The sequence below is a fragment of the Syngnathoides biaculeatus genome, chromosome 11 (genome assembly GCF_019802595.1).
Source record: "Syngnathoides biaculeatus isolate LvHL_M chromosome 11, ASM1980259v1, whole genome shotgun sequence".
In the NCBI taxonomy this organism is placed as follows: Eukaryota; Metazoa; Chordata; class Actinopteri; order Syngnathiformes; family Syngnathidae; genus Syngnathoides; species Syngnathoides biaculeatus.
This window is the reverse complement of record NC_084650.1, coordinates 3,798,820-3,816,936: the sequence shown is the minus strand read 5'-3', so window position 1 is coordinate 3,816,936 and position 18,117 is coordinate 3,798,820. Positions and strand designations below refer to the sequence as shown.

Below are 18,117 nucleotides of genomic sequence, written 5' to 3'. Positions count from 1 at the left end.
GATGGGACCCACTCCCCAGGACCCAGTGCAATCCTCTGGCCAAACCAAGCCCCTCAACCAGTGCCTAAGGGAAGGGCAAGGGTACCGGACCACCACCGCCAATGGCCAATCCTCCCAACAACCACACAGCACACTTGACTGCTATCGCCCCCTCTACTACCACTGTACAGTATAGCGTTTCAACCACAGACTGCGCCCAACGCAGGAGCCTGCTGCCACCCGGAAAGGTCACTGCCCACCAACAGTGAGTGCATGTCAAGCACCTGCTACATGCAATGATGGGCAGAGGACAAGACAACAAAAAGGGGGAGAGCAGGCTTCAAGAGTCAAGTAGCATGTGGCGGGGTGTCAGGGGCATGGCCAAGCCACTGCCCTGGGCGGTGGTTCCTGTGAGGGGCATGGCCAAACCACTGCCCTGGGTGGTATAGTCTTTGACAGCTGGCACGCAGCTGCTTTACATTGGACACTAATTAGACCAGGCATTTTAGATTTGAATGTGTCATCAGCATTTACAAGTTCATTGCGTTTGCAATACTGCATTTTGGGATACTCCGCTACTGTGCATAAGTTTACAAGTGTTATGTTGAGCATCCATTAGTCACAAAGTATCTGTGCCTCTTTAGTCTTGTTATGTTTTTGTTCATGTGTCAAGTATTGCCTCATAGTCATCGGACCTTGCTTCATGTTTTTGGAACTTGCCTATAGCCTAGCGTTTTTGTGCCTCTGCCTATTTTGGACTGCTAATATGTGTATGACCTTAGCCTGGAATAAAGCCACCTTCAGCATCATGCCTTTGCCTGGGATTCCTGCAATTGGGTCCAGCCCCATGCTGCGTGCCCATGACAGCGGCGTGTCGTGCATTATTATTGGTGAGACTGGTGGGGTTGAGGTGCAACGGGTATGGTGCAAAGATGACCTGCAAAATCACCCCGACCCAGGATAACCAGCTACCCAAAGGATGTGTGGATCAATGTGGTACATCAAAAATCTTCAGGGAAAAGGCATGGCAGCCGAGAGAGCAGGCCAGAGTGCCTGAACACCTGGCTGGGGGTTCTGCCCAGCCCAACACTGCCCTCCAATAACCAGCCAGGCGCCTGCCTCATCATGCCTTGTGCCAGTCATCAAGGGGACCCTGAATGAGATGTGGATGTGTCCAATTTGTTAAACATGTGCAGAGTGTACAGTCAAAATGTGTTTGGCATGTGAAGTAAGGGCCTAAGACTCCTGCTGGTCGCTCAGGCCTGACCAGGTGGAATACCACAGAGAACTCCCTGCTCTGGTCACCACAGACCACCTCCCAATGACCAGAAAAGGGCACAGAAGGCTGGCCCTTCCAAGGCAGGAGGTGCTGACAATCTACCATAGGCCCTAAATCAGCCATACGCCCCACACAGCCTCAGCAAGAGAGGGGTGACAACCATGGCAGAACACGCCGGATAAAGGGATGAGGATGACATGGGCCTGGGATACAGCAGCACAGGTACCAGCCTCCTACCCAGAGACTAATGGGCACTGACCCACCACGCAAGAATGGAGAAAATTTTTGACAGCACGCTATTTCTCTACAATGGCAGATATCTGCGTAGTCTGACCTGCAGTAATGAACTTCCATTGCAAACTACTACAGCAATCAGAATAAGAAATAGTTTGCATTTATTTTTACTCAATATTTTGGGCAATTAACTAATTAACCAGAATGTAAGGTATCTCTGGCCTCCAATAAGTAGTGGACTCCCCTTGCCAACTACTTCAGTAATCAGGATGAGAAAAAGAATTATTATTTATTTTTAGTGATTTCACAAAAGCCTTGGTCATGTAACTTCTAGACGGCCCCGGCTAATGTCAAGCAAATATCAAATGCCTGGCTCACATTCTCCACAGCTCAACAGTTCGGAAGAAGACATAGGGAGAACATGCACCACATCACACAGAGATTTGAACCCAGTCTTCAGAACTGTGTGGCCAACACTCTACAGCTGTATAGCTATATACAGCAATATGTACATCTATATATGTATATATATCATAATATATATGACTCCACCATGGAGAATTGATCATTTTAGCACATCTGCCTCAAAGTTCTGAGGACCGGTGTGAAAATCTCAACCCCGCCTGTGTGATGTGGCGCATGTTCTCCCTATGCTTGCATAGGTTTTCTCTGGGTTTCCTCCCACATCCCATAAACATGCTTGGTAGGTTAACTGGAAATTAAAAATTTCTCGTGGCTGTTAATGTGAGTGTGAATGGTTGTTTCTTTAGATGTGCGCCACGATTGGTTGGCGATAAGTTCAAGATGTACCCCACCTTTTACCTGGAGATAGCCGGGATAGGCACCAGCACGCCCACAACTGTAGTGAGGTTAAGCGGTAGGGAAAAGGACTGAATGAATTTATAAATACTTAATTTGTACTTTGCAGATTTCATTTATTCTGGATCACACTGTAACTCTGCAATAAAGAAACCAACGCTCTTATCAATTGTGTGAATAATTTTGATAAAGGGTGCAGATCTTTTGGGCTTGGGCACCTGCCCCCCAAAATGTCTGTGCACGTAAACGCTGCATGCTTGAATAATTAAAATTAATAACGGATCTACTAGAATGGATGTAACGTTTATCCTGATCAATCAACTCCATCTGGTTTTATCAGCGCCATGCCAGGAGGTTATGGCCAGACTGAGGGTTCAGAAGGCGTAAACTGTCTCCCCTTCATACCTAATATGTGCATCCACTGATTCTTGAGAGGAGGAAAGTCCCTGACTGACTGACACACACACACACACACACACACACACACACACACACACACACACACACACACACACACACCACACACACACACACACACTCCTCTAGGCGTCTCCCTTCACCAAATCATGAAATCAGATGTAAAACTCACCTGGTAATCCACCAAGCCATGAGCGCCAGGCAGGAGAGGAGCAGAGGCGCGCTCTTGCCGCTCCACATTGCTGCTTCAACACTGACACGAGCAGGACGCCCACTGCAACGACAAGCGTGGCTCTCGTGGATTGCAATATAACATTCAGGTCATTGCACGATTGCATTCAGGGAAATTTTGCGATACACGAGTGAAAATAACGAGCGGAGCGAAGGAGGCGATAATTAGTATTCAGTGACACCTCCCACGCACCCACTCAATGCTCTCACCCAAAATACTGGCTCATGTCATTCGCCAAATTTTACCCCGTGTCACCAATTTAGGCCACAATCGTACTAAAATACATCGAGAATTAAGTGAATAGGAGACGTACTAGAGCAAAGAAATGAAGACCCCCCACCTACGCGTTGGCCGAGACAATTAATACATGTGCTTCTTTTGTGTCAAAGCGCACTCACCTTAAGCGCACAACGTCCCCACGGCAGCTACAATCGTCGACGGTGAAAAGGGGAGAAACTTAAAGACAATTCACAGCTCTCAGTTCCCGATGTGATGAATGGAGGGAAGTGTGTCATGAGAGCAAACCAATCGTAGTCCCACTCAGATGGAATGCTCGAGCTCCCATCGTGGCTCAGATGAGGCAATTAACTGATGGACACGCGGAGGTGGAATGAAGGTGGGAATAAAAGAAAAAGGAGGAAAAACAAAACAAGTAATGCTGGTTTCAAAAGGTCTTGTGCATCACCATCTTGTGCTCTCGACGTGAATCGTGATAAGCGAGCAGCACATTGAGACACACGCGCACACAAACTACAAAGGCTGAGGGGAACACAAACTGGGTCCTAGAGGTAGTTTCTCTTCTCTAGCGTCTCCTTGGAAATAATTCACATCGCCTCATGTATGCACGTATTTATTATGCAAATGATCGCATTCAGAACTTCGCTGTGATGGAAGAGCTGCTTGCAAAGGGGATTGGCTGGCTATAGGTACAGCGGAAATGCTCAAATGTCTGAGGTGCTGGAGCAGAAAATCAATCATGGTGAGGAAACTGAAGCTCCTATTGTTTTACAGCTGTGGGGTGAAGTCCTATGTTTGTCCAGCTGAGAAAAGTGTGTGTGTGTGTGTGCATGCACGTTCCTGCGATAATATGATTGTTTTGCGGGGAATGAGTCTGGTTCAGGTAAAACAGACCAAACTATTTGGAATAATGTTGTCAGATGTATCTGTCATAACCAGAACTCGAGGGCGGACCCAAATGCACGACTCGGTGGACATGAAGGCAGTTAGGAGAAAGTCTTTATTTGTTCCAATGTCGGTAGCCGGGGAGTCAGTCAGGCAGCAGGAACAGGAGCGACAGGGTTACGGGGTTGGTCAGGAAACAGGCGGAGGTCGGTGTCAGGAATGCGGAAGTGCGGGACCGAGGCATGGGTGGCGACTATCTGGCAAAAAAAAAAAAAAAAAAAAAGCGCGTCCGCTGGGTCCTATATATACCAGGGTTAATCACTGCCGATGAGGCGCAGGTAGGCGCCTCCTAATCAGTGCAGCGGTGCTGGGCCCCGCACAGCCAGGGCTGGACCGGCAGGGCCATGACAGGCTCAATCATTTATCAGTTTATATGTCCATCCATCCATCCATTTTCTGAGCTGCTTATCCTCACAAGGGTCAAGGGAAGGCTGGAGCCTATCCCTGCTGTCAACGGGCAGGACCCGGGGTACACCCTGAACTAGTTGCCAGCCAATCGCAGGGCACATCGAGACAAACAGCCGCACTCACAATCACACCTTGGGGCTATTTTGTTATGGCATCGCCTGGATGTTTTGGGTGGCGTTTGAGGGAAAACCATCCTTCCATTTTGTTTTTAGCCGCTTATCCTCAAATGGGTTGCAGGAGTGCTGGAGCTTATCACAGCTGTCATCGGGCAGGAGGCGCGGTACACACTGAAGTGGTTGCCAGCCAATCGGCAGTCACATGGAGACAAACAACCGCTCTCACAATCAATTTAGAGTGTCCAATTAATGTTGGATGTTTCGGGGATGTGCCCGGAGGAAAGCCACACAGGCACGGGCAGAACATGCAATTTTCACACGGGCAGGGCGGGATTTGAACCCCGGTCCTCAGAACTGTGAGGCCAGCATTCCACCTGTTTGAAGGACGTGATCCGAAAATGCACGAGTACAAGGATTCCATCATAAATGGAAAAATGGCAATTCGCTTCCTCAACTCTTCTATAGGTAAGATATGTGTTTAATTGACCGAGTGATCACAATGGCAAAGCTACTTTGTGACACTTCATGTTGCGTGCGTGTGTGTGTGTGTGTGTGTGTGTGTGTGTGTGTGTGTGTGTGTGTGTGTGTGTGTGTGTGTGTGTGTGGGTGGGTGGGTGCACCCATTATGTGAGTTTTCTTTGGCTTAAAATTGTGTGCTGGTGTGTGCATGCGCCTTATTTGAGCGAAAAAAAACTTTACCTTCCCCACTGGTGTTTGTAGGACATTTTTGGCTGATATGAATCTCCCCTGGTCTCATTGCAAGTCGACCATAACAACAACAGAAGGCCGAGACATGGGCAGGACCATCAGTCAGCACGTTCCCTGTCTTAAGAGGCAGCAAAGCAATCCACAAAAAAGCACTCCCTCATAGCGCATCAAAACTGACCAACGGACCTCAGGGGTCAGACCATTATCGAACACAATCGCCGCCTGCCCGCACGTCACGTCAGACGGCACACCACTGTGCTATTGATCTGCGCTCTAATCTATACCACAGACAAGTGATCAATGAGGCAGGGCGTTTCCATAAACTCCTGGTGTCATTGTCAAGTCCAACGAGATGCTGGGAAAAGACTTTGCTGAGAAAACAAAGCCACAAGTGAAATAAAACCTTTTTCTCTTTGTTCATCCAGTGTTTTCTCATGCATGTTTTATTTATTTACATAAAACATAGTTTTGACTTTACTGCTCGAGTTGCATTCTCTTACAGCACTACATTTATTGCAAGGCGTTGCATCAACCTCGTTTCAGGAGTGTGTCGCTTTTGGGAAGACGACTGACAATGTATATGCAGAAAGTCAGTGCAGATGACAGGAAGTGTTGGATGCAAGTTGAACATTTCATCTTATTCCTGGTGAAATAATTAAAGTATACCAGGCCTTCTCTGCTGGCCTAAACACGTTAAGAAATACTGATGTACTAGAACCACTAACTTCATTTTGAAATATTTGTTCCATGAGAATGTATTAATTTATAGATTGTCTTCTTCTTGTAGCATTTCTCTTGGCCGTATGGCTTCCAGTATTTTAAAGAATGTGACCGTCAGATTTTGTTTTATTTACTTTTTATTGTCCCAATAGAGTTAAACACATTGTGTTGCTGGAATATTCTGCCAAGGGTCTGCGAAATCAGTCATGAAAGTATTTTTGAAATTGGACTGTTTTCCAACCAATTATTCCCATCTTCTGATTGGTTGATCAGTACAAGCCAAGTTCAATTAGCTATCTGCATGCTGCACACATTAATACTCAGAGGTAGGTACAAACTTGCTACATGTACTATTCTACTCTGTTACATTGACTCAAGTAGGATTTTGGATAAATATACTTTTCAGAGTAGTTTTGACGCAGCACTGTTTTTACCTCAAATATTTATGTTGAGAAGAAACTGTACTTTTTCTCCTTTGCAGTTTTTATTTATTAATTACTGCTAATTTATCTTTTTGTTTGCATTACAACTTTGACATTGTTTACGTCAATTCAACGTAACCGCAAATGACGTTTAACTTTCACCAATTTTTCACCAATCAATTTCACCAATCAAACTACACAAAGCAGTCACATGACCATACCCAACGTGAACTAATGGGATGGTATAAACCCGAGATGGGCCAGCACGGCTAATATTTACGTGGTGGCTGTGTTGGAAAAGTCGGCGTTCCCACAGTAGGCAATGCTCCGTGACTTTGCTTGCATTCCCGAAGACAAAAGCAGCTTTTATCCACCGTCTGCCCAATGCATAGTCCAGCCCACTTCTAAATTGAGAAAACAACTTCTGGTCAGTTTCAGATCTTCCTTTTGGCTGTCCATATCAGCCCACATTAGCCATATTTTATGGTCATAAATAACTGTGAAACATCTTTTTAGGGTAGAATATATGCTAATCTTGGTGTACACATACAAACCCCCACCGCACAATCACGTTTTATGTAGTTTAGTTTTAGTTGTATTTTATTTGGGCAGCATGGTGGAGCAGCTGTACAGTGTTAGCCTCACAGTTCTGAGGACCGGGGTTCAAATCCTGGCCCTGCTTGTGTGGTGTTTGCCTCTTGTGTGGGTTTTCTCCGGGCACTCCGGTTTCCTTACGCATTCCAAAACAAACATTAATTGGACACTCTAAATTTCCCCTAGGTTTGATTGTGAGCGCGGCTGCCTCCTGCCCGATGACAGCTGGGATTGGCTCCAGCACTCTTGTGAGCCTCTTGAGGATAAGTGGCTCAGAAAATTGGTGGATGGATGGATGGATTTTATTTGACATGCAGCCTCTTTCTAATGATTATTAGTCACCATTTACTCAGTACTTGAGTGTTTTTTTTTCACTGAGTACTTTCTTAATCTTACTTGAGATTTTTTTTGGTGGATGACTTTGACTTTTACTTGAGTCAGTCACAGTATTCTTACTAGAATACAATATCTAGCTACTCTACCCACCTCTGTCAAAACATCTAATAAAAAGCATTTCTGGAACAAATATGTACAGTAATTCCTCGTTTTTCACAGTTAATTGGTACCAGAAAGTGAAAAACTGGGAAGTAGCGGGGATGTGTGTTTATGTAGGTATCACACAGTTTAAAATATGTTAAAACTATTTGTACTTTGCATATTCGAAACTAAAATAAGTATTTGGTTAAATTTTTAACATTATAAATATAATATATACAGTATTATAATGTTTTATATAAATGTAAATTATTAAACACTTACTATATTATATTACTGTATACTTACCATTCATCACTCAGATACTTTTATTGGAGCCACTGCCGATGTTTGTGTGTGTGTGTGTGTGTGTGTGTGTGTGGTTACCCGAATGTTTAAAATATGTCAACAGTTTTAATTTGCGTGCTTGAGACAAAAAATACAACATTATTAGAACTACTAGTCTTTATTTACATATTACAGGTCATTCTTTTGATGGAGGTAAAGATGGTGCAACAGGGGGTTTTATTTTGGAGAAGAACATTGTGATGGGGAGCTGTTGTCTTTGTTTTTTCTTCTGATCCAAAATTCTTCTGTACTAAGACATAACCCCCGCAACACGATTGTCAATCTTCCTCACTTGCAGACATTGTCAAGTCAAGAAGATCGTTGTCAGTCAGTGGTTCCGAGTGGCAATCATTTTGGGTGCAGATGTTTTGCTGTGTCATGTCCACGAATCCCTCATCCCTAATATTGTGAGCCAGCTTCACCGCCTTCTCCACGATTGAGTGATGAATTTCATCAGGAGTAAAGCCAGGATAGTTGTGTATCACTTTCACCCATCATTTCTTCCAGCTTGAATTTGTCATCTCACTTTTCATATCCCTTAACGTCTGCTGGATATTATACAAATGCGTGCCTATGTCGTAACGACGCCAGTAGTCTTTCACTCTGAATTCGTAGCTGTCGTCGTCAACTGTCAACATGAGGCCCATCGTGGAGCGGGTGTGGAGTGCCTTAAAGGCACGAATGACCCCTTGATCCATTGGGTGAAAAAGACATGTGGTGTTTGGCAGAAGGACCTTGTCATACTGCAAGTCCATTGCATGGCCTCCTGCACAGTCCATCAGGAGAAGGACCTTAAAGGGGAGGCCCTTTTCAGCCATATACAACTTTACCTGAGGGATGAAGCAATTGAGGAACCACTCATTTGTAAGAGCTTGTGTAATCCAAGCCTCGGAGTTGTGCATCCAATAAACTGGGAGCAGAGCCTTATTTTTTTTTTTTTTTAAAGATCGTGGATGTTTTGCATTATAAATAAAGCCTGGTTTCAGCAGGAAATCAGCTGCATTGAGACACATGACAACAGTCACACGGTCCTTGTGGGCCTTGAAGCCAGGCCTCTTCATTTCCTCCCTGAAGAGGAATGTGCGTATCCTTTTCCAAGACAGACCTATTTCCTCCATGTTAAAGACCTGCTCGGGGAGGTAGTCTCACTCACTGATGAGGTTCGGAAATTCCTCCTCAACATAACGACGGGCAGCATAGTTGTCCACTGAGTAAGCCTCGCCATACAAAGGCACGCTTTTTAAGCGGTTCAAGGGTTTTGAAATGTGGCAAACCAGCCTTTGCTGGCGGATAAGCTAAGTCCTCCAGGGGAAGAATCACTCCTTGGAGCGCTAGTGCTGGCTTGAGGTTCGTCAGCACTTCCTTCACCCTCTTCATTGTTGTTATCGGGCAGGATTTGTTCATAGAGAGCTTTCACTTTTGTCCTGATCATGTTTGTGTCCAAACCCACTGCTTTCTGTCGACAATCTTCGATTCCTAAAGCAAGCGCACCTTCCACAGGTACAATCCTCTTATTCCGAGGAGTCACCACACGTTTCACTTCCTTGTTGAAGGTCATCAATGCTGTTTCACGGATGTTTACCTTGTCCTTTTTTATGCAAGGAACTGTGGATTCATTCACGCCGTAATGGCTTGCCACGGAACCGTAACTTCTGCCGTCTTTGAGCATATCTAACAGTTTAACTTTTTGGGCGATTGTCATCATCTTCCTCTTCTGCTTTAATGCATCGGAGGAAGCTTTCTAGTCAGCGAAATGCTTTGGTGGCATTGTGAACTAGTATCGTACTGTTGAACTATCGAACTGTGTCAGAATGGCGGATAATGAAGAGGAGGAAGTGAGTAAGAGTTGCCTGTTTACATTTGATGATGTGCATCAAATCAGCTCACGAGATACTAAATTCACATATGCTCTGATTAGTCCATGTTGCAGTTGGGATGACATCACCCAGGGAGGATCCCGCTACGGTATGTGCTGTAATGTATAGCATGTTGACATGCCAGGGATGCTACAGTATTGTGTGAATGTATGCTGGCGTTTTGGGTTTTTATTTATTGATTTTTTTAAATTTGCTTCACTGGTCCATGTTTTTGTGCCAGGGATTAGTATATCCATCCATCCATCCATCCATTATCTACCACTTTTCCGTGTTGGGTCGCAGGGGAAGTAGCTTCAGTTGGGATACCCAGAATTCCCTTTTCCCAGCCACTTCTTCCAGCTCTTCCGGAGGGGTCCCGAGGCGTTCCCAAGCCAGCCAAGAGACGTCTCTCCAGCATGTACTGTGTCGTCCTCAGGGTCTCTTTCCGGTGGGACATGCCCGAAACACCTCAACAGGGAGGCTTACGGGAGGCATCTGAATCAGATGCCCCATCCACCTCATCTAGCTCCCCTCAATGCGGAGGAGTAGCGGCTCGACACTGAGCCCCTCCCGGATGACCGAACTTCTCACCCTATCTCTAAGGGAGAGCCCAGACACCCTGCGGAGGAAACTCATTTCGACCGCTTGTATCCAGGATCTTGTTCTTTCGGTCATGACCCACAGCTCATGCCCATAGGTGAGGGTAGGAACGTAGAGCGACTGGTAAATTGAGAGCTTCGCCTTTCGACTTAGCTCCCTCGTTACCACAATGGACGATACAAAGTCCGCATCACTGCAGACGCTGTACTGATCCGTCTGTCGATCTCCCGCTCTATTCTCACTCACTCACTCATGAACAAGACCCCAAGATACTTGATTCGCCTCCACTTTGGGAAGGATCTCATCCCCGACCTGGAGAAGGCATGCCACCCTTTTCCGACTGAGGACCATAGTCTCAGATTTTGAGGTTCTGATTCTCATCCCAGCCGCTTCACACTCGGCTGCGAATCGCTCCAGTGAGAGCTGGAGATCACAGCTTGATGAAGCCAACAGAACCACATCATCTGCAAAGAGCAGGGATGCGATGCTGAGGCCACCAAACCGGACACCCTATACGCCTTGGCTGCGTCTACAAATAATGTCCATAAAAGTTATGAAACAAAGTCAGTGACAAAGGGCAGTCTTAGGGGAGTCCAACTCTCACCGGAAACGAGTCCAATGCAGACCAAACTCTGACAGCGGTCGTACAGGGACCGAGCAGCTCGTATCAGGGGATTCGGTACCCCATACTCCCGAAGAATCCCCCGCAGGAATCCCAATGGGACATGATCGAATGCCTTCTCCAAGTCCACAAAACACATGTAGACTGGTTGAGCGAACTTCCATGCACCCTCAAGGACCCTGCCGAGGGTGTAGAGCTGATCCACTGTTCCACGGCCAGAACGAAAACCACTTTGCTCCTCATGAATCCGAGACTTGACTTCCCGACGGACCCTCCTCTCCAATACCCCTGAGTAGACCTTAACAGGGAGGCTGAGAAGTGTGATCCCTCTATAGTTGGAACACACCCTCCGGCCACCCTTCTTGAAAAGGGGCACCACCACCCCAGTCTGCCAATCCAGAAGCACCGTCCCCGATGTCCAGGTGATGTTGCAGAGTCGTGTCAACCAGGACAGGCCCACAACATCCAGAGCCTTTAAGAACTCCGGGCAAATCTCATCCGCCCCCGGGGCTCTGCCACCAAAGAGCTTTTTAACCACCTCGGTGACCTTAACCCGAGAGATAGAAGAGCCTGCCTCAGAACACCCAGACTCAGCTTCCTCGTGGGAAGGCATGTTGGTGGAATTGAGGAAGTCTTCGAAATATTATCCTCACCGACTCACAACATCCCGAGTTGAGGTCAGTAGTGCCCCGTCCCCACTAGACACAGTGTTGACAGTGCACTGCTTTCCCCTCCTGAGACGCTGGACAGTGGACCAGAATTTCCTCGAAACCATCCTGAAGTCGTTCTCCAAGGCCTCACCGAACTCCTCCCACACCCGGATTTTTGCCTCAGTGACCACTGAAGCTGCATTTCGCTTGGCCAGCCCATACCTGTCAGCTTCCTCGGGAGTCCCACAGTCTTCAGCTTGACAGCATCCCTCACTGTTGGTGTTCACCAACGTGTTCCTGGGTTGCCGCCACGACAGGCACCAACGACCTGACGGCCACAGCTCCAGTCGGCCGTCTCAGCAATGGAGGCACGGAACATCGTCCACTCAGATTCAATGTCCCCCGCCTCCTCTGGGACGTGAGCAAAGTTCTTTCGGAGGTGGGAGTTGAAATTCCTTCTGACAGGGGAATCTGCCAGCCGTTCTCAGCAGACCCTCACAATACATTTAGGCCTGCCATGTCGAACTGGCATCTTCCCCCAATACCTGAGCCAACTCACCACCAGGTGGTGATCAGTTGACAGCTCCGCCCCTCTCTTCACCCGAGTGTCCAAGAAATGCGGTCGCAAGTCCAATGACACGACCACAAAGTCGATCATCGAACTGCGACCTAGGGTGTCCTGGTGCCAATTAGACATGTGAATAGCCTGATGCCTGAACATTTTTTGTTTGTTATGGACAATCCGTGATGACCACAGAAGTCCAATAACAAAACACCACTCGAGTTCTGATCAGGGGGGGCGTTCTTCCCAATCATGCCCTTCCAGGTCTCACTGTCATTCCCCACGTGGGCATTGAAGTCCCCCAGCAGAATGATGGAGTCGCCAGAGAGGGTGCTCTCCAGCACTCCCTCTCAGGACTCCAAAAAGGATGGGTACTCTGCACTGCTGTTTAGTGCATAAGCACAAAAACAGTCGGGACCCATCCCCCCACCTGCAGGCGGAGAGAGGCTACCCTCTCGTCCACCGGGGTAAACCCCAACGTACAGGCCCCGAGCCGGGGGGCAATAAGTACAGGTATACCAACACCTGCTCGGCGTCTCTCAACGTGGCCAACTCCAGAGTGGAACAGAGTCCAACCCCTCTCAAGAGGAGTGGTGCCAGAGCCCAAGTGATGCATAGAGGCGAGTCCGACTCGGGCTCCTTCCCTGCCAAAGAGGTGACATTCCATGTCCCTAGAGCTAGTTTCTGTAGCCGGGGATCGGATCGCCAAGGTCCCCGCCTTTGGCCACTGCCCAGCTCACATTGTACCCAACCCCTACAGCCCCTCTCACAGGTGGTGAGCCCATGGGAAGGGGGACCCATGTTACCCTTTCAGGCTGTGCCCGGCCGAGCCCCATGGGTGCAGGCCCGGCCACCAGGCGCACGCCTTCCAGCCCCACCTCCAGGCCTGGCTCCAGAGTGGGGCCCCGGTGACCCACATCTGGGCAAGGGAAACCAAGATCCAATTTTTGTAGTCATCATAGGGGTTTTGAAGTCGTACTTTGTCTGGTCCCTCACCTAGGACCAGTTTGCCATGGGTGACCGTACCAGGGGCATGAAGCCCCAGACAACTTAGCTCCTAGGATCATCGAGACACACAAACCCCTCCACCACGATAAGGTGACGGTGCGAGGAGGGGATGTAGCAATCTAGGTTTTTTTTCATTTTTTCAGTGGGGGTGGGCTCAGAAATCCGCGATGCACTTAATCCGCAATAGGTGATCCACAAAGTAGAGAAGGTTTATTGTATTTTTTTTAATTACAATAAAAGATAAACATTTATGTTGATCTGCTTTGAATGATGTATGTGGTACAGTTGTTTGCCTTTGCACAGTATAGCACTTTCGCACATGGAGAGGTGTTTCATAAATAACATATTATTGGCAACATGGTATCCTCTTGCTCTGCTGACTGTTGAGCCTCACTGATCATCGTCACAATAATTGCAGTCACAATCCCATAGCACTTAGTATTACCTGCTTGCAACACAACCTGGTCCATTAGTCACAATAGTCTCCAACAGATTGCGAAGAGCAAGAAGACCAAGGCACCATCTTCATAACTTGCTTGTAGACTTTAGGTTTATTGATCCAATCCAAAGCAATGTGTTTATGCACAGAGGGGCAAAATTGAAAATTCTTCTCCATGTGAGGCAGTGGACCTAGACAACATTGCAAAAAATAACCACATTAAAAACATACTGTGAAATGAATGCGGGCAACAGGGTGTAGTGGTTAGCATGCCTGAAAGTTGAGAATTCCCATATTTGGAATTTGGCTTCCTCTTGGGTTACTTGAAGACTTTATATTGCCCATAAGTGTGAATATGAGTGTGAGTGGTAATTTGCCGAGATGTGCACTGCGAATGGCTGGCGACCAGTCTAGGGTGTACTCCACAGTTTACTCAAGAGTCAGTTTGGAAAAGGGTGCAGCTCACTCGCAGCCCTAACAAGGAGATACAGTAGAAAAATGGACGGACAGATGGGCAGATGGATGAGTGGATGATTGGATACTGTGTACGGATGGATGGAGAGAAAAAAACAACTGCCAGTGTCAGTCAAATTGAGCAAAAGGCAGAATTTTGAATCTCATTAGATATGCTAGTGTCACAGATGGTGTAAACATGCCTGACTTTGGTGCGGGCAGCGTGGGATCGATTCCCGCTCAGTGATGGCGTTGATATCTGGCCTGGGACTGACTGGCGACCAGTTTAGTATGTAGTCTACCTTTCGTCCAATGCTGGCTGGGTTAGGCTCTGTCTCTCCCGTGACCTGTGATATGCTACTGTACCTAATACTATGACCTGTTTAATTTAGTATTACTGTGATTTGAACTGAAATATAGAAGTGTATGAAAAGTAAGACTGTTCAGTCTGTTATCACATACACGCACACACACCGTTGGAATAGTTTAACTCGTCAGATTTTCAGTCACATTGGTATTTTTTCCATCACCTGATTGGTTTAGCTAAATACTCCTCTAACTGGTTGAGGGAAATACTCTGAAGTTTGTGTGTGAGAATTGATTTAATGAAGAGGATGACCATTTTGGACATGATGAAAAGGTAATTTTCAAGGCGAATTAAAAAGAAAAGACTGTGTTATGCTTGCTTTCAACCCGGAAAAGGATTTTGGGGCACTTTCAGAGAAGTTATCTACGAACTTGCTTACACAGGAGAAAAGAAAGGAGGTCTTTTGTTGTTTGACAATTTTTTTCATGTTATTAGAAAAACATTGATTCTGACCTGATATATTGAAGTCTATACACCAGAATTGCTTTTGAGGTTTAGAGCTGTTTGGAGGTGATGTATTGGAATATAAAGGAATCTGTTTCTTTCTTTAGTAATAGTGGCATTTATCCTTAAATATGGGGAATGTCTCCGTCTCTCTGTGTAGCGTTTTTGTATTATTATTTTGTGATGTGTGTGTGTCATGAAGAGGTGGATTGGGTCACCGAAAGGCCAGCTGGTGAACTCACCGACCGTCACTTTGTACTGTATATGAGGACAAACACGTTAATTCATCCCGCAGATGTGAAACAGCAGGAGCAGCAGTTTCCGCACCGTGGCTGATTTTCCGCTCCAGCAACTCAAAGCAGGCCAGTCACATCTCTGCGTGCCGTGATAGACATCATAGATCACAGCAAGCATGATGATGAACATCATATCGGCAATGTTATCATATATTTGAGGCACATTCGCCAGATGCATGCAAACCCCGGTGACGCTGAGGGGACACGATCAAGGTGAGTGTACAATATGTTGCTGTCAGATGAAAGTCAGCATGAGTTGATTCGCCAGCCAAAGCTGGAAATGTTGGGCCATTGTCTGTCCTGTTTCCTCGGCAACGAGCCATGAACGGGAGAAGATAGATGTTGTGAGAGGCTGGAAAGATGAGGAGCCCATCAAGGGGCCATGATATTCTTGAAGTGATGTCACTTTCAAAGTCACATGGCAACAGAGTGATTAAGAACCTGCATGTTATGTCATAGAACCTGAATCTTAAACAAGACTACTGTAATCTTTAATGTAAAGTTTGTCACACCCTTTTGAAATGACCCAGTACTATATCCCCCATTATCCGCATCCCCCAAAAAGCACGAGGGGAGAACAGTATGATGACTGGTGAATTTCTCAAAACTGTGACAAGTGAGCCTTCCAACAAACCCCAAAAAAGGTCAACATCAGCAGCAGATGTGTGAAGGACTGAATAATTTATGTAGTGTACAATCAGCTAATTTTAGAGCCTCCAGTAATGCACATGGAAACACATAAGTTCATGTAGAGTTCATGTTTTTAGCTGCCATGGGTTGTCATCATCAGAAAATATTATTCTTATACTAAGTCTACATAGCCTTTATGCACTTTAGCTAACTCACTAAATTACTGCTATGTTTTTCTGATGAGAACAAAAAAGCTATGTTGCCCTGACCTTAGGAAAGCTGGTTAATGTGGCGATTTGTTGCACCCACTGCACTCACTCAGTCATTTTTGCCTCAGGGACTGAGGAAAGTACACTAAGCACAATTAATCTGTATTTTAGGCAGTCATGTTGCGTTGGTCATATTTTGGCAGCAAGTTCAAACACTCGCTACATGTTGATCCATGGCTAAAATTAACTGTGGAGTTTGTGCTCAAATAGGGGAGATAAACCGTGAGATCTCACATTTGTCTTCAGTGGCTCACTGTCACGCTGGGAAACGTCTCAGGATCACATGACAACAGAAAGGCCTTGTTACCAAGGAAATGGAAGGATTTGTTGCCAAGGAAATTGTAGACGTTTCAAATGTGCTACCTGTGGGGATTGAGAGAACTGAACTGGCATACAATGAGCAGCTTTACATAAAAGTGGGCTATGGGGGAGAGGAAATCCACATTAAAATCTGAATTGAAAATTAAATAAGATCTCAGCATAGTAATAGAATAAATGCATTTTGGAGATATATTTCATCTTTTCATAATTTACCATACAGGATTTAATTGGGGGGGGGGGGGCGTGATGTTGATTATTCTGCTGCAAACATCCACCAGATGGCAGAGAAAGACAAATTACTGTGCACTTGCAAGATGACCGGTTTCTTCTTCTACTACTACTCCTACTCAGGAGTCCATCCATCCATTTTCTTAGCTGCTCATCCTCACGAGGGGTGCTGGAGTAGGCTCCAGCTGTCAACGGGCTGGTTGTCAACCAATCGCAGGGCACATTGAGACAAACAGCCGCACTCATAATCACACTTCGGGGCAGAGTGTCCAATTAATGTTGTATTTTTTTTGGGGGGGGGGGTGTGGAAGGAAACTGGAGTGCCCGGAGAAACCCCACGCAGGTATGGGGAAAACTCCACACAGGCGGGGCCGGGATTTGAACCCCGATCCTCAGAACTGTGAGGCCAACGCTTTCCAGCTGAGCCACCACGCCGCCCCAAAAGTCCTTTTATTCTATTATTTTTATTTTCAATTTTCTTTCTTGCATTATTTGATGCATTGATATATACGTACACACACACATACACACAAATATATATATATATATATATATATATATATATATATATGTCAATCCATCCATCTTCTTTGCCACTGATCCTCACGAGGGTCGCTGGAGCCAATCCCAGCTGTCAACGGGCAGGAGGCGGGGTACACCCTGAACTGGTTGCCAGCCAATCGCAGGGCACATAGAGACAAACACCCCCACCACAATCACACCTAGGCGCAATAAAGAGTGTATGTATGTATTAATGCAGGCATGGGAGAATCTCCATACAGGCGGGGCCTCCCCGGATCGAACCCAGGTCCTCAGAACTGTGAGGCCAACGCTTTACCAGCTGAGCCGCTGTGCCACCTGTATACATAGATAGATAGATAGATAGATAGATAGATAGATAGATAGATAGATAGATAGATAGATAGATAGATAGATAGATAGATAGATAGATAGATAGATAGATAGATAGATAGATAGATAGATAGATAGATAGATAGATAGATAGATAGATAGATATAGATAGATAGATAGATAGATAGATAGATAGATAGATAGATAGATAGATAGATAGATAGATAGATAGATAGATAGATAGATAGATAGATAGATAGATATACACGCACACATACTTGCCAACACATAGAGAGAGAGAGAGAGAGAGAGAGAGAGTTCTGAGTGTGGGTTTTGCATATTCTCCCTGTTCCTGGGTGGGTTTTCTCCGGGCACCTCGGTTTCCTCCCACATCCCCAAAACATGCATTGATTGGATACTCTAAGTTGCCCCTAGGTGTGACTGTTTGTCGCCATGTGCACTGCGATTGGCTGTTCAGGGTGTAGCCTGACTCCTCCCCAATGACAGCTGGGATTGGCTTCAGCATTCCCCGTGACCCTCGTGGGGATGAGCTACTCAGAAAATGGATGGATAGATGGATATATATAA

General features: G+C 46.2%; 2 protein-coding genes across 4 annotated transcripts in view; one reads left to right on the top strand and one right to left on the bottom strand.

Annotated features, from left to right (window-relative positions):
- LOC133508646 (gamma-aminobutyric acid receptor subunit alpha-2-like) overlaps nucleotides 1-3,832 on the bottom strand; it is a 58,927-nt gene extending 55,095 nt beyond the window's left edge. The window contains exons 1-2 of one of the 2 annotated variants that reach the window (XM_061834892.1): nucleotides 3,359-3,832; nucleotides 2,901-3,002 (exon numbers count right to left, since the gene is read on the bottom strand). In XM_061834892.1, the coding sequence (XP_061690876.1) occupies nucleotides 2,901-2,968 (68 nt within the window). In that variant the 5' untranslated portion in view covers nucleotides 2,969-3,002; nucleotides 3,359-3,832. Of the gene's footprint in view, nucleotides 1-2,900; nucleotides 3,003-3,273; nucleotides 3,315-3,358 lie in introns of those variants that run through there. The other variant, XM_061834893.1, reaches the window with a different exon arrangement.
- A 5,127-nt stretch (nucleotides 3,833-8,959) lies between these two features.
- LOC133508573 (uncharacterized) overlaps nucleotides 8,960-18,117 on the top strand; it is a 34,822-nt gene continuing 25,664 nt past the window's right edge. Inside the window, exons 1-2 of one of the 2 annotated variants that reach the window (XR_009797097.1) lie at nucleotides 9,169-9,279; nucleotides 15,229-15,442. The gene's annotated coding sequence lies outside the window, so the exon portion shown is untranslated. Of the gene's footprint in view, nucleotides 9,017-9,168; nucleotides 9,280-15,228; nucleotides 15,443-18,117 lie in introns of those variants that run through there. The other variant, XR_009797096.1, reaches the window with a different exon arrangement.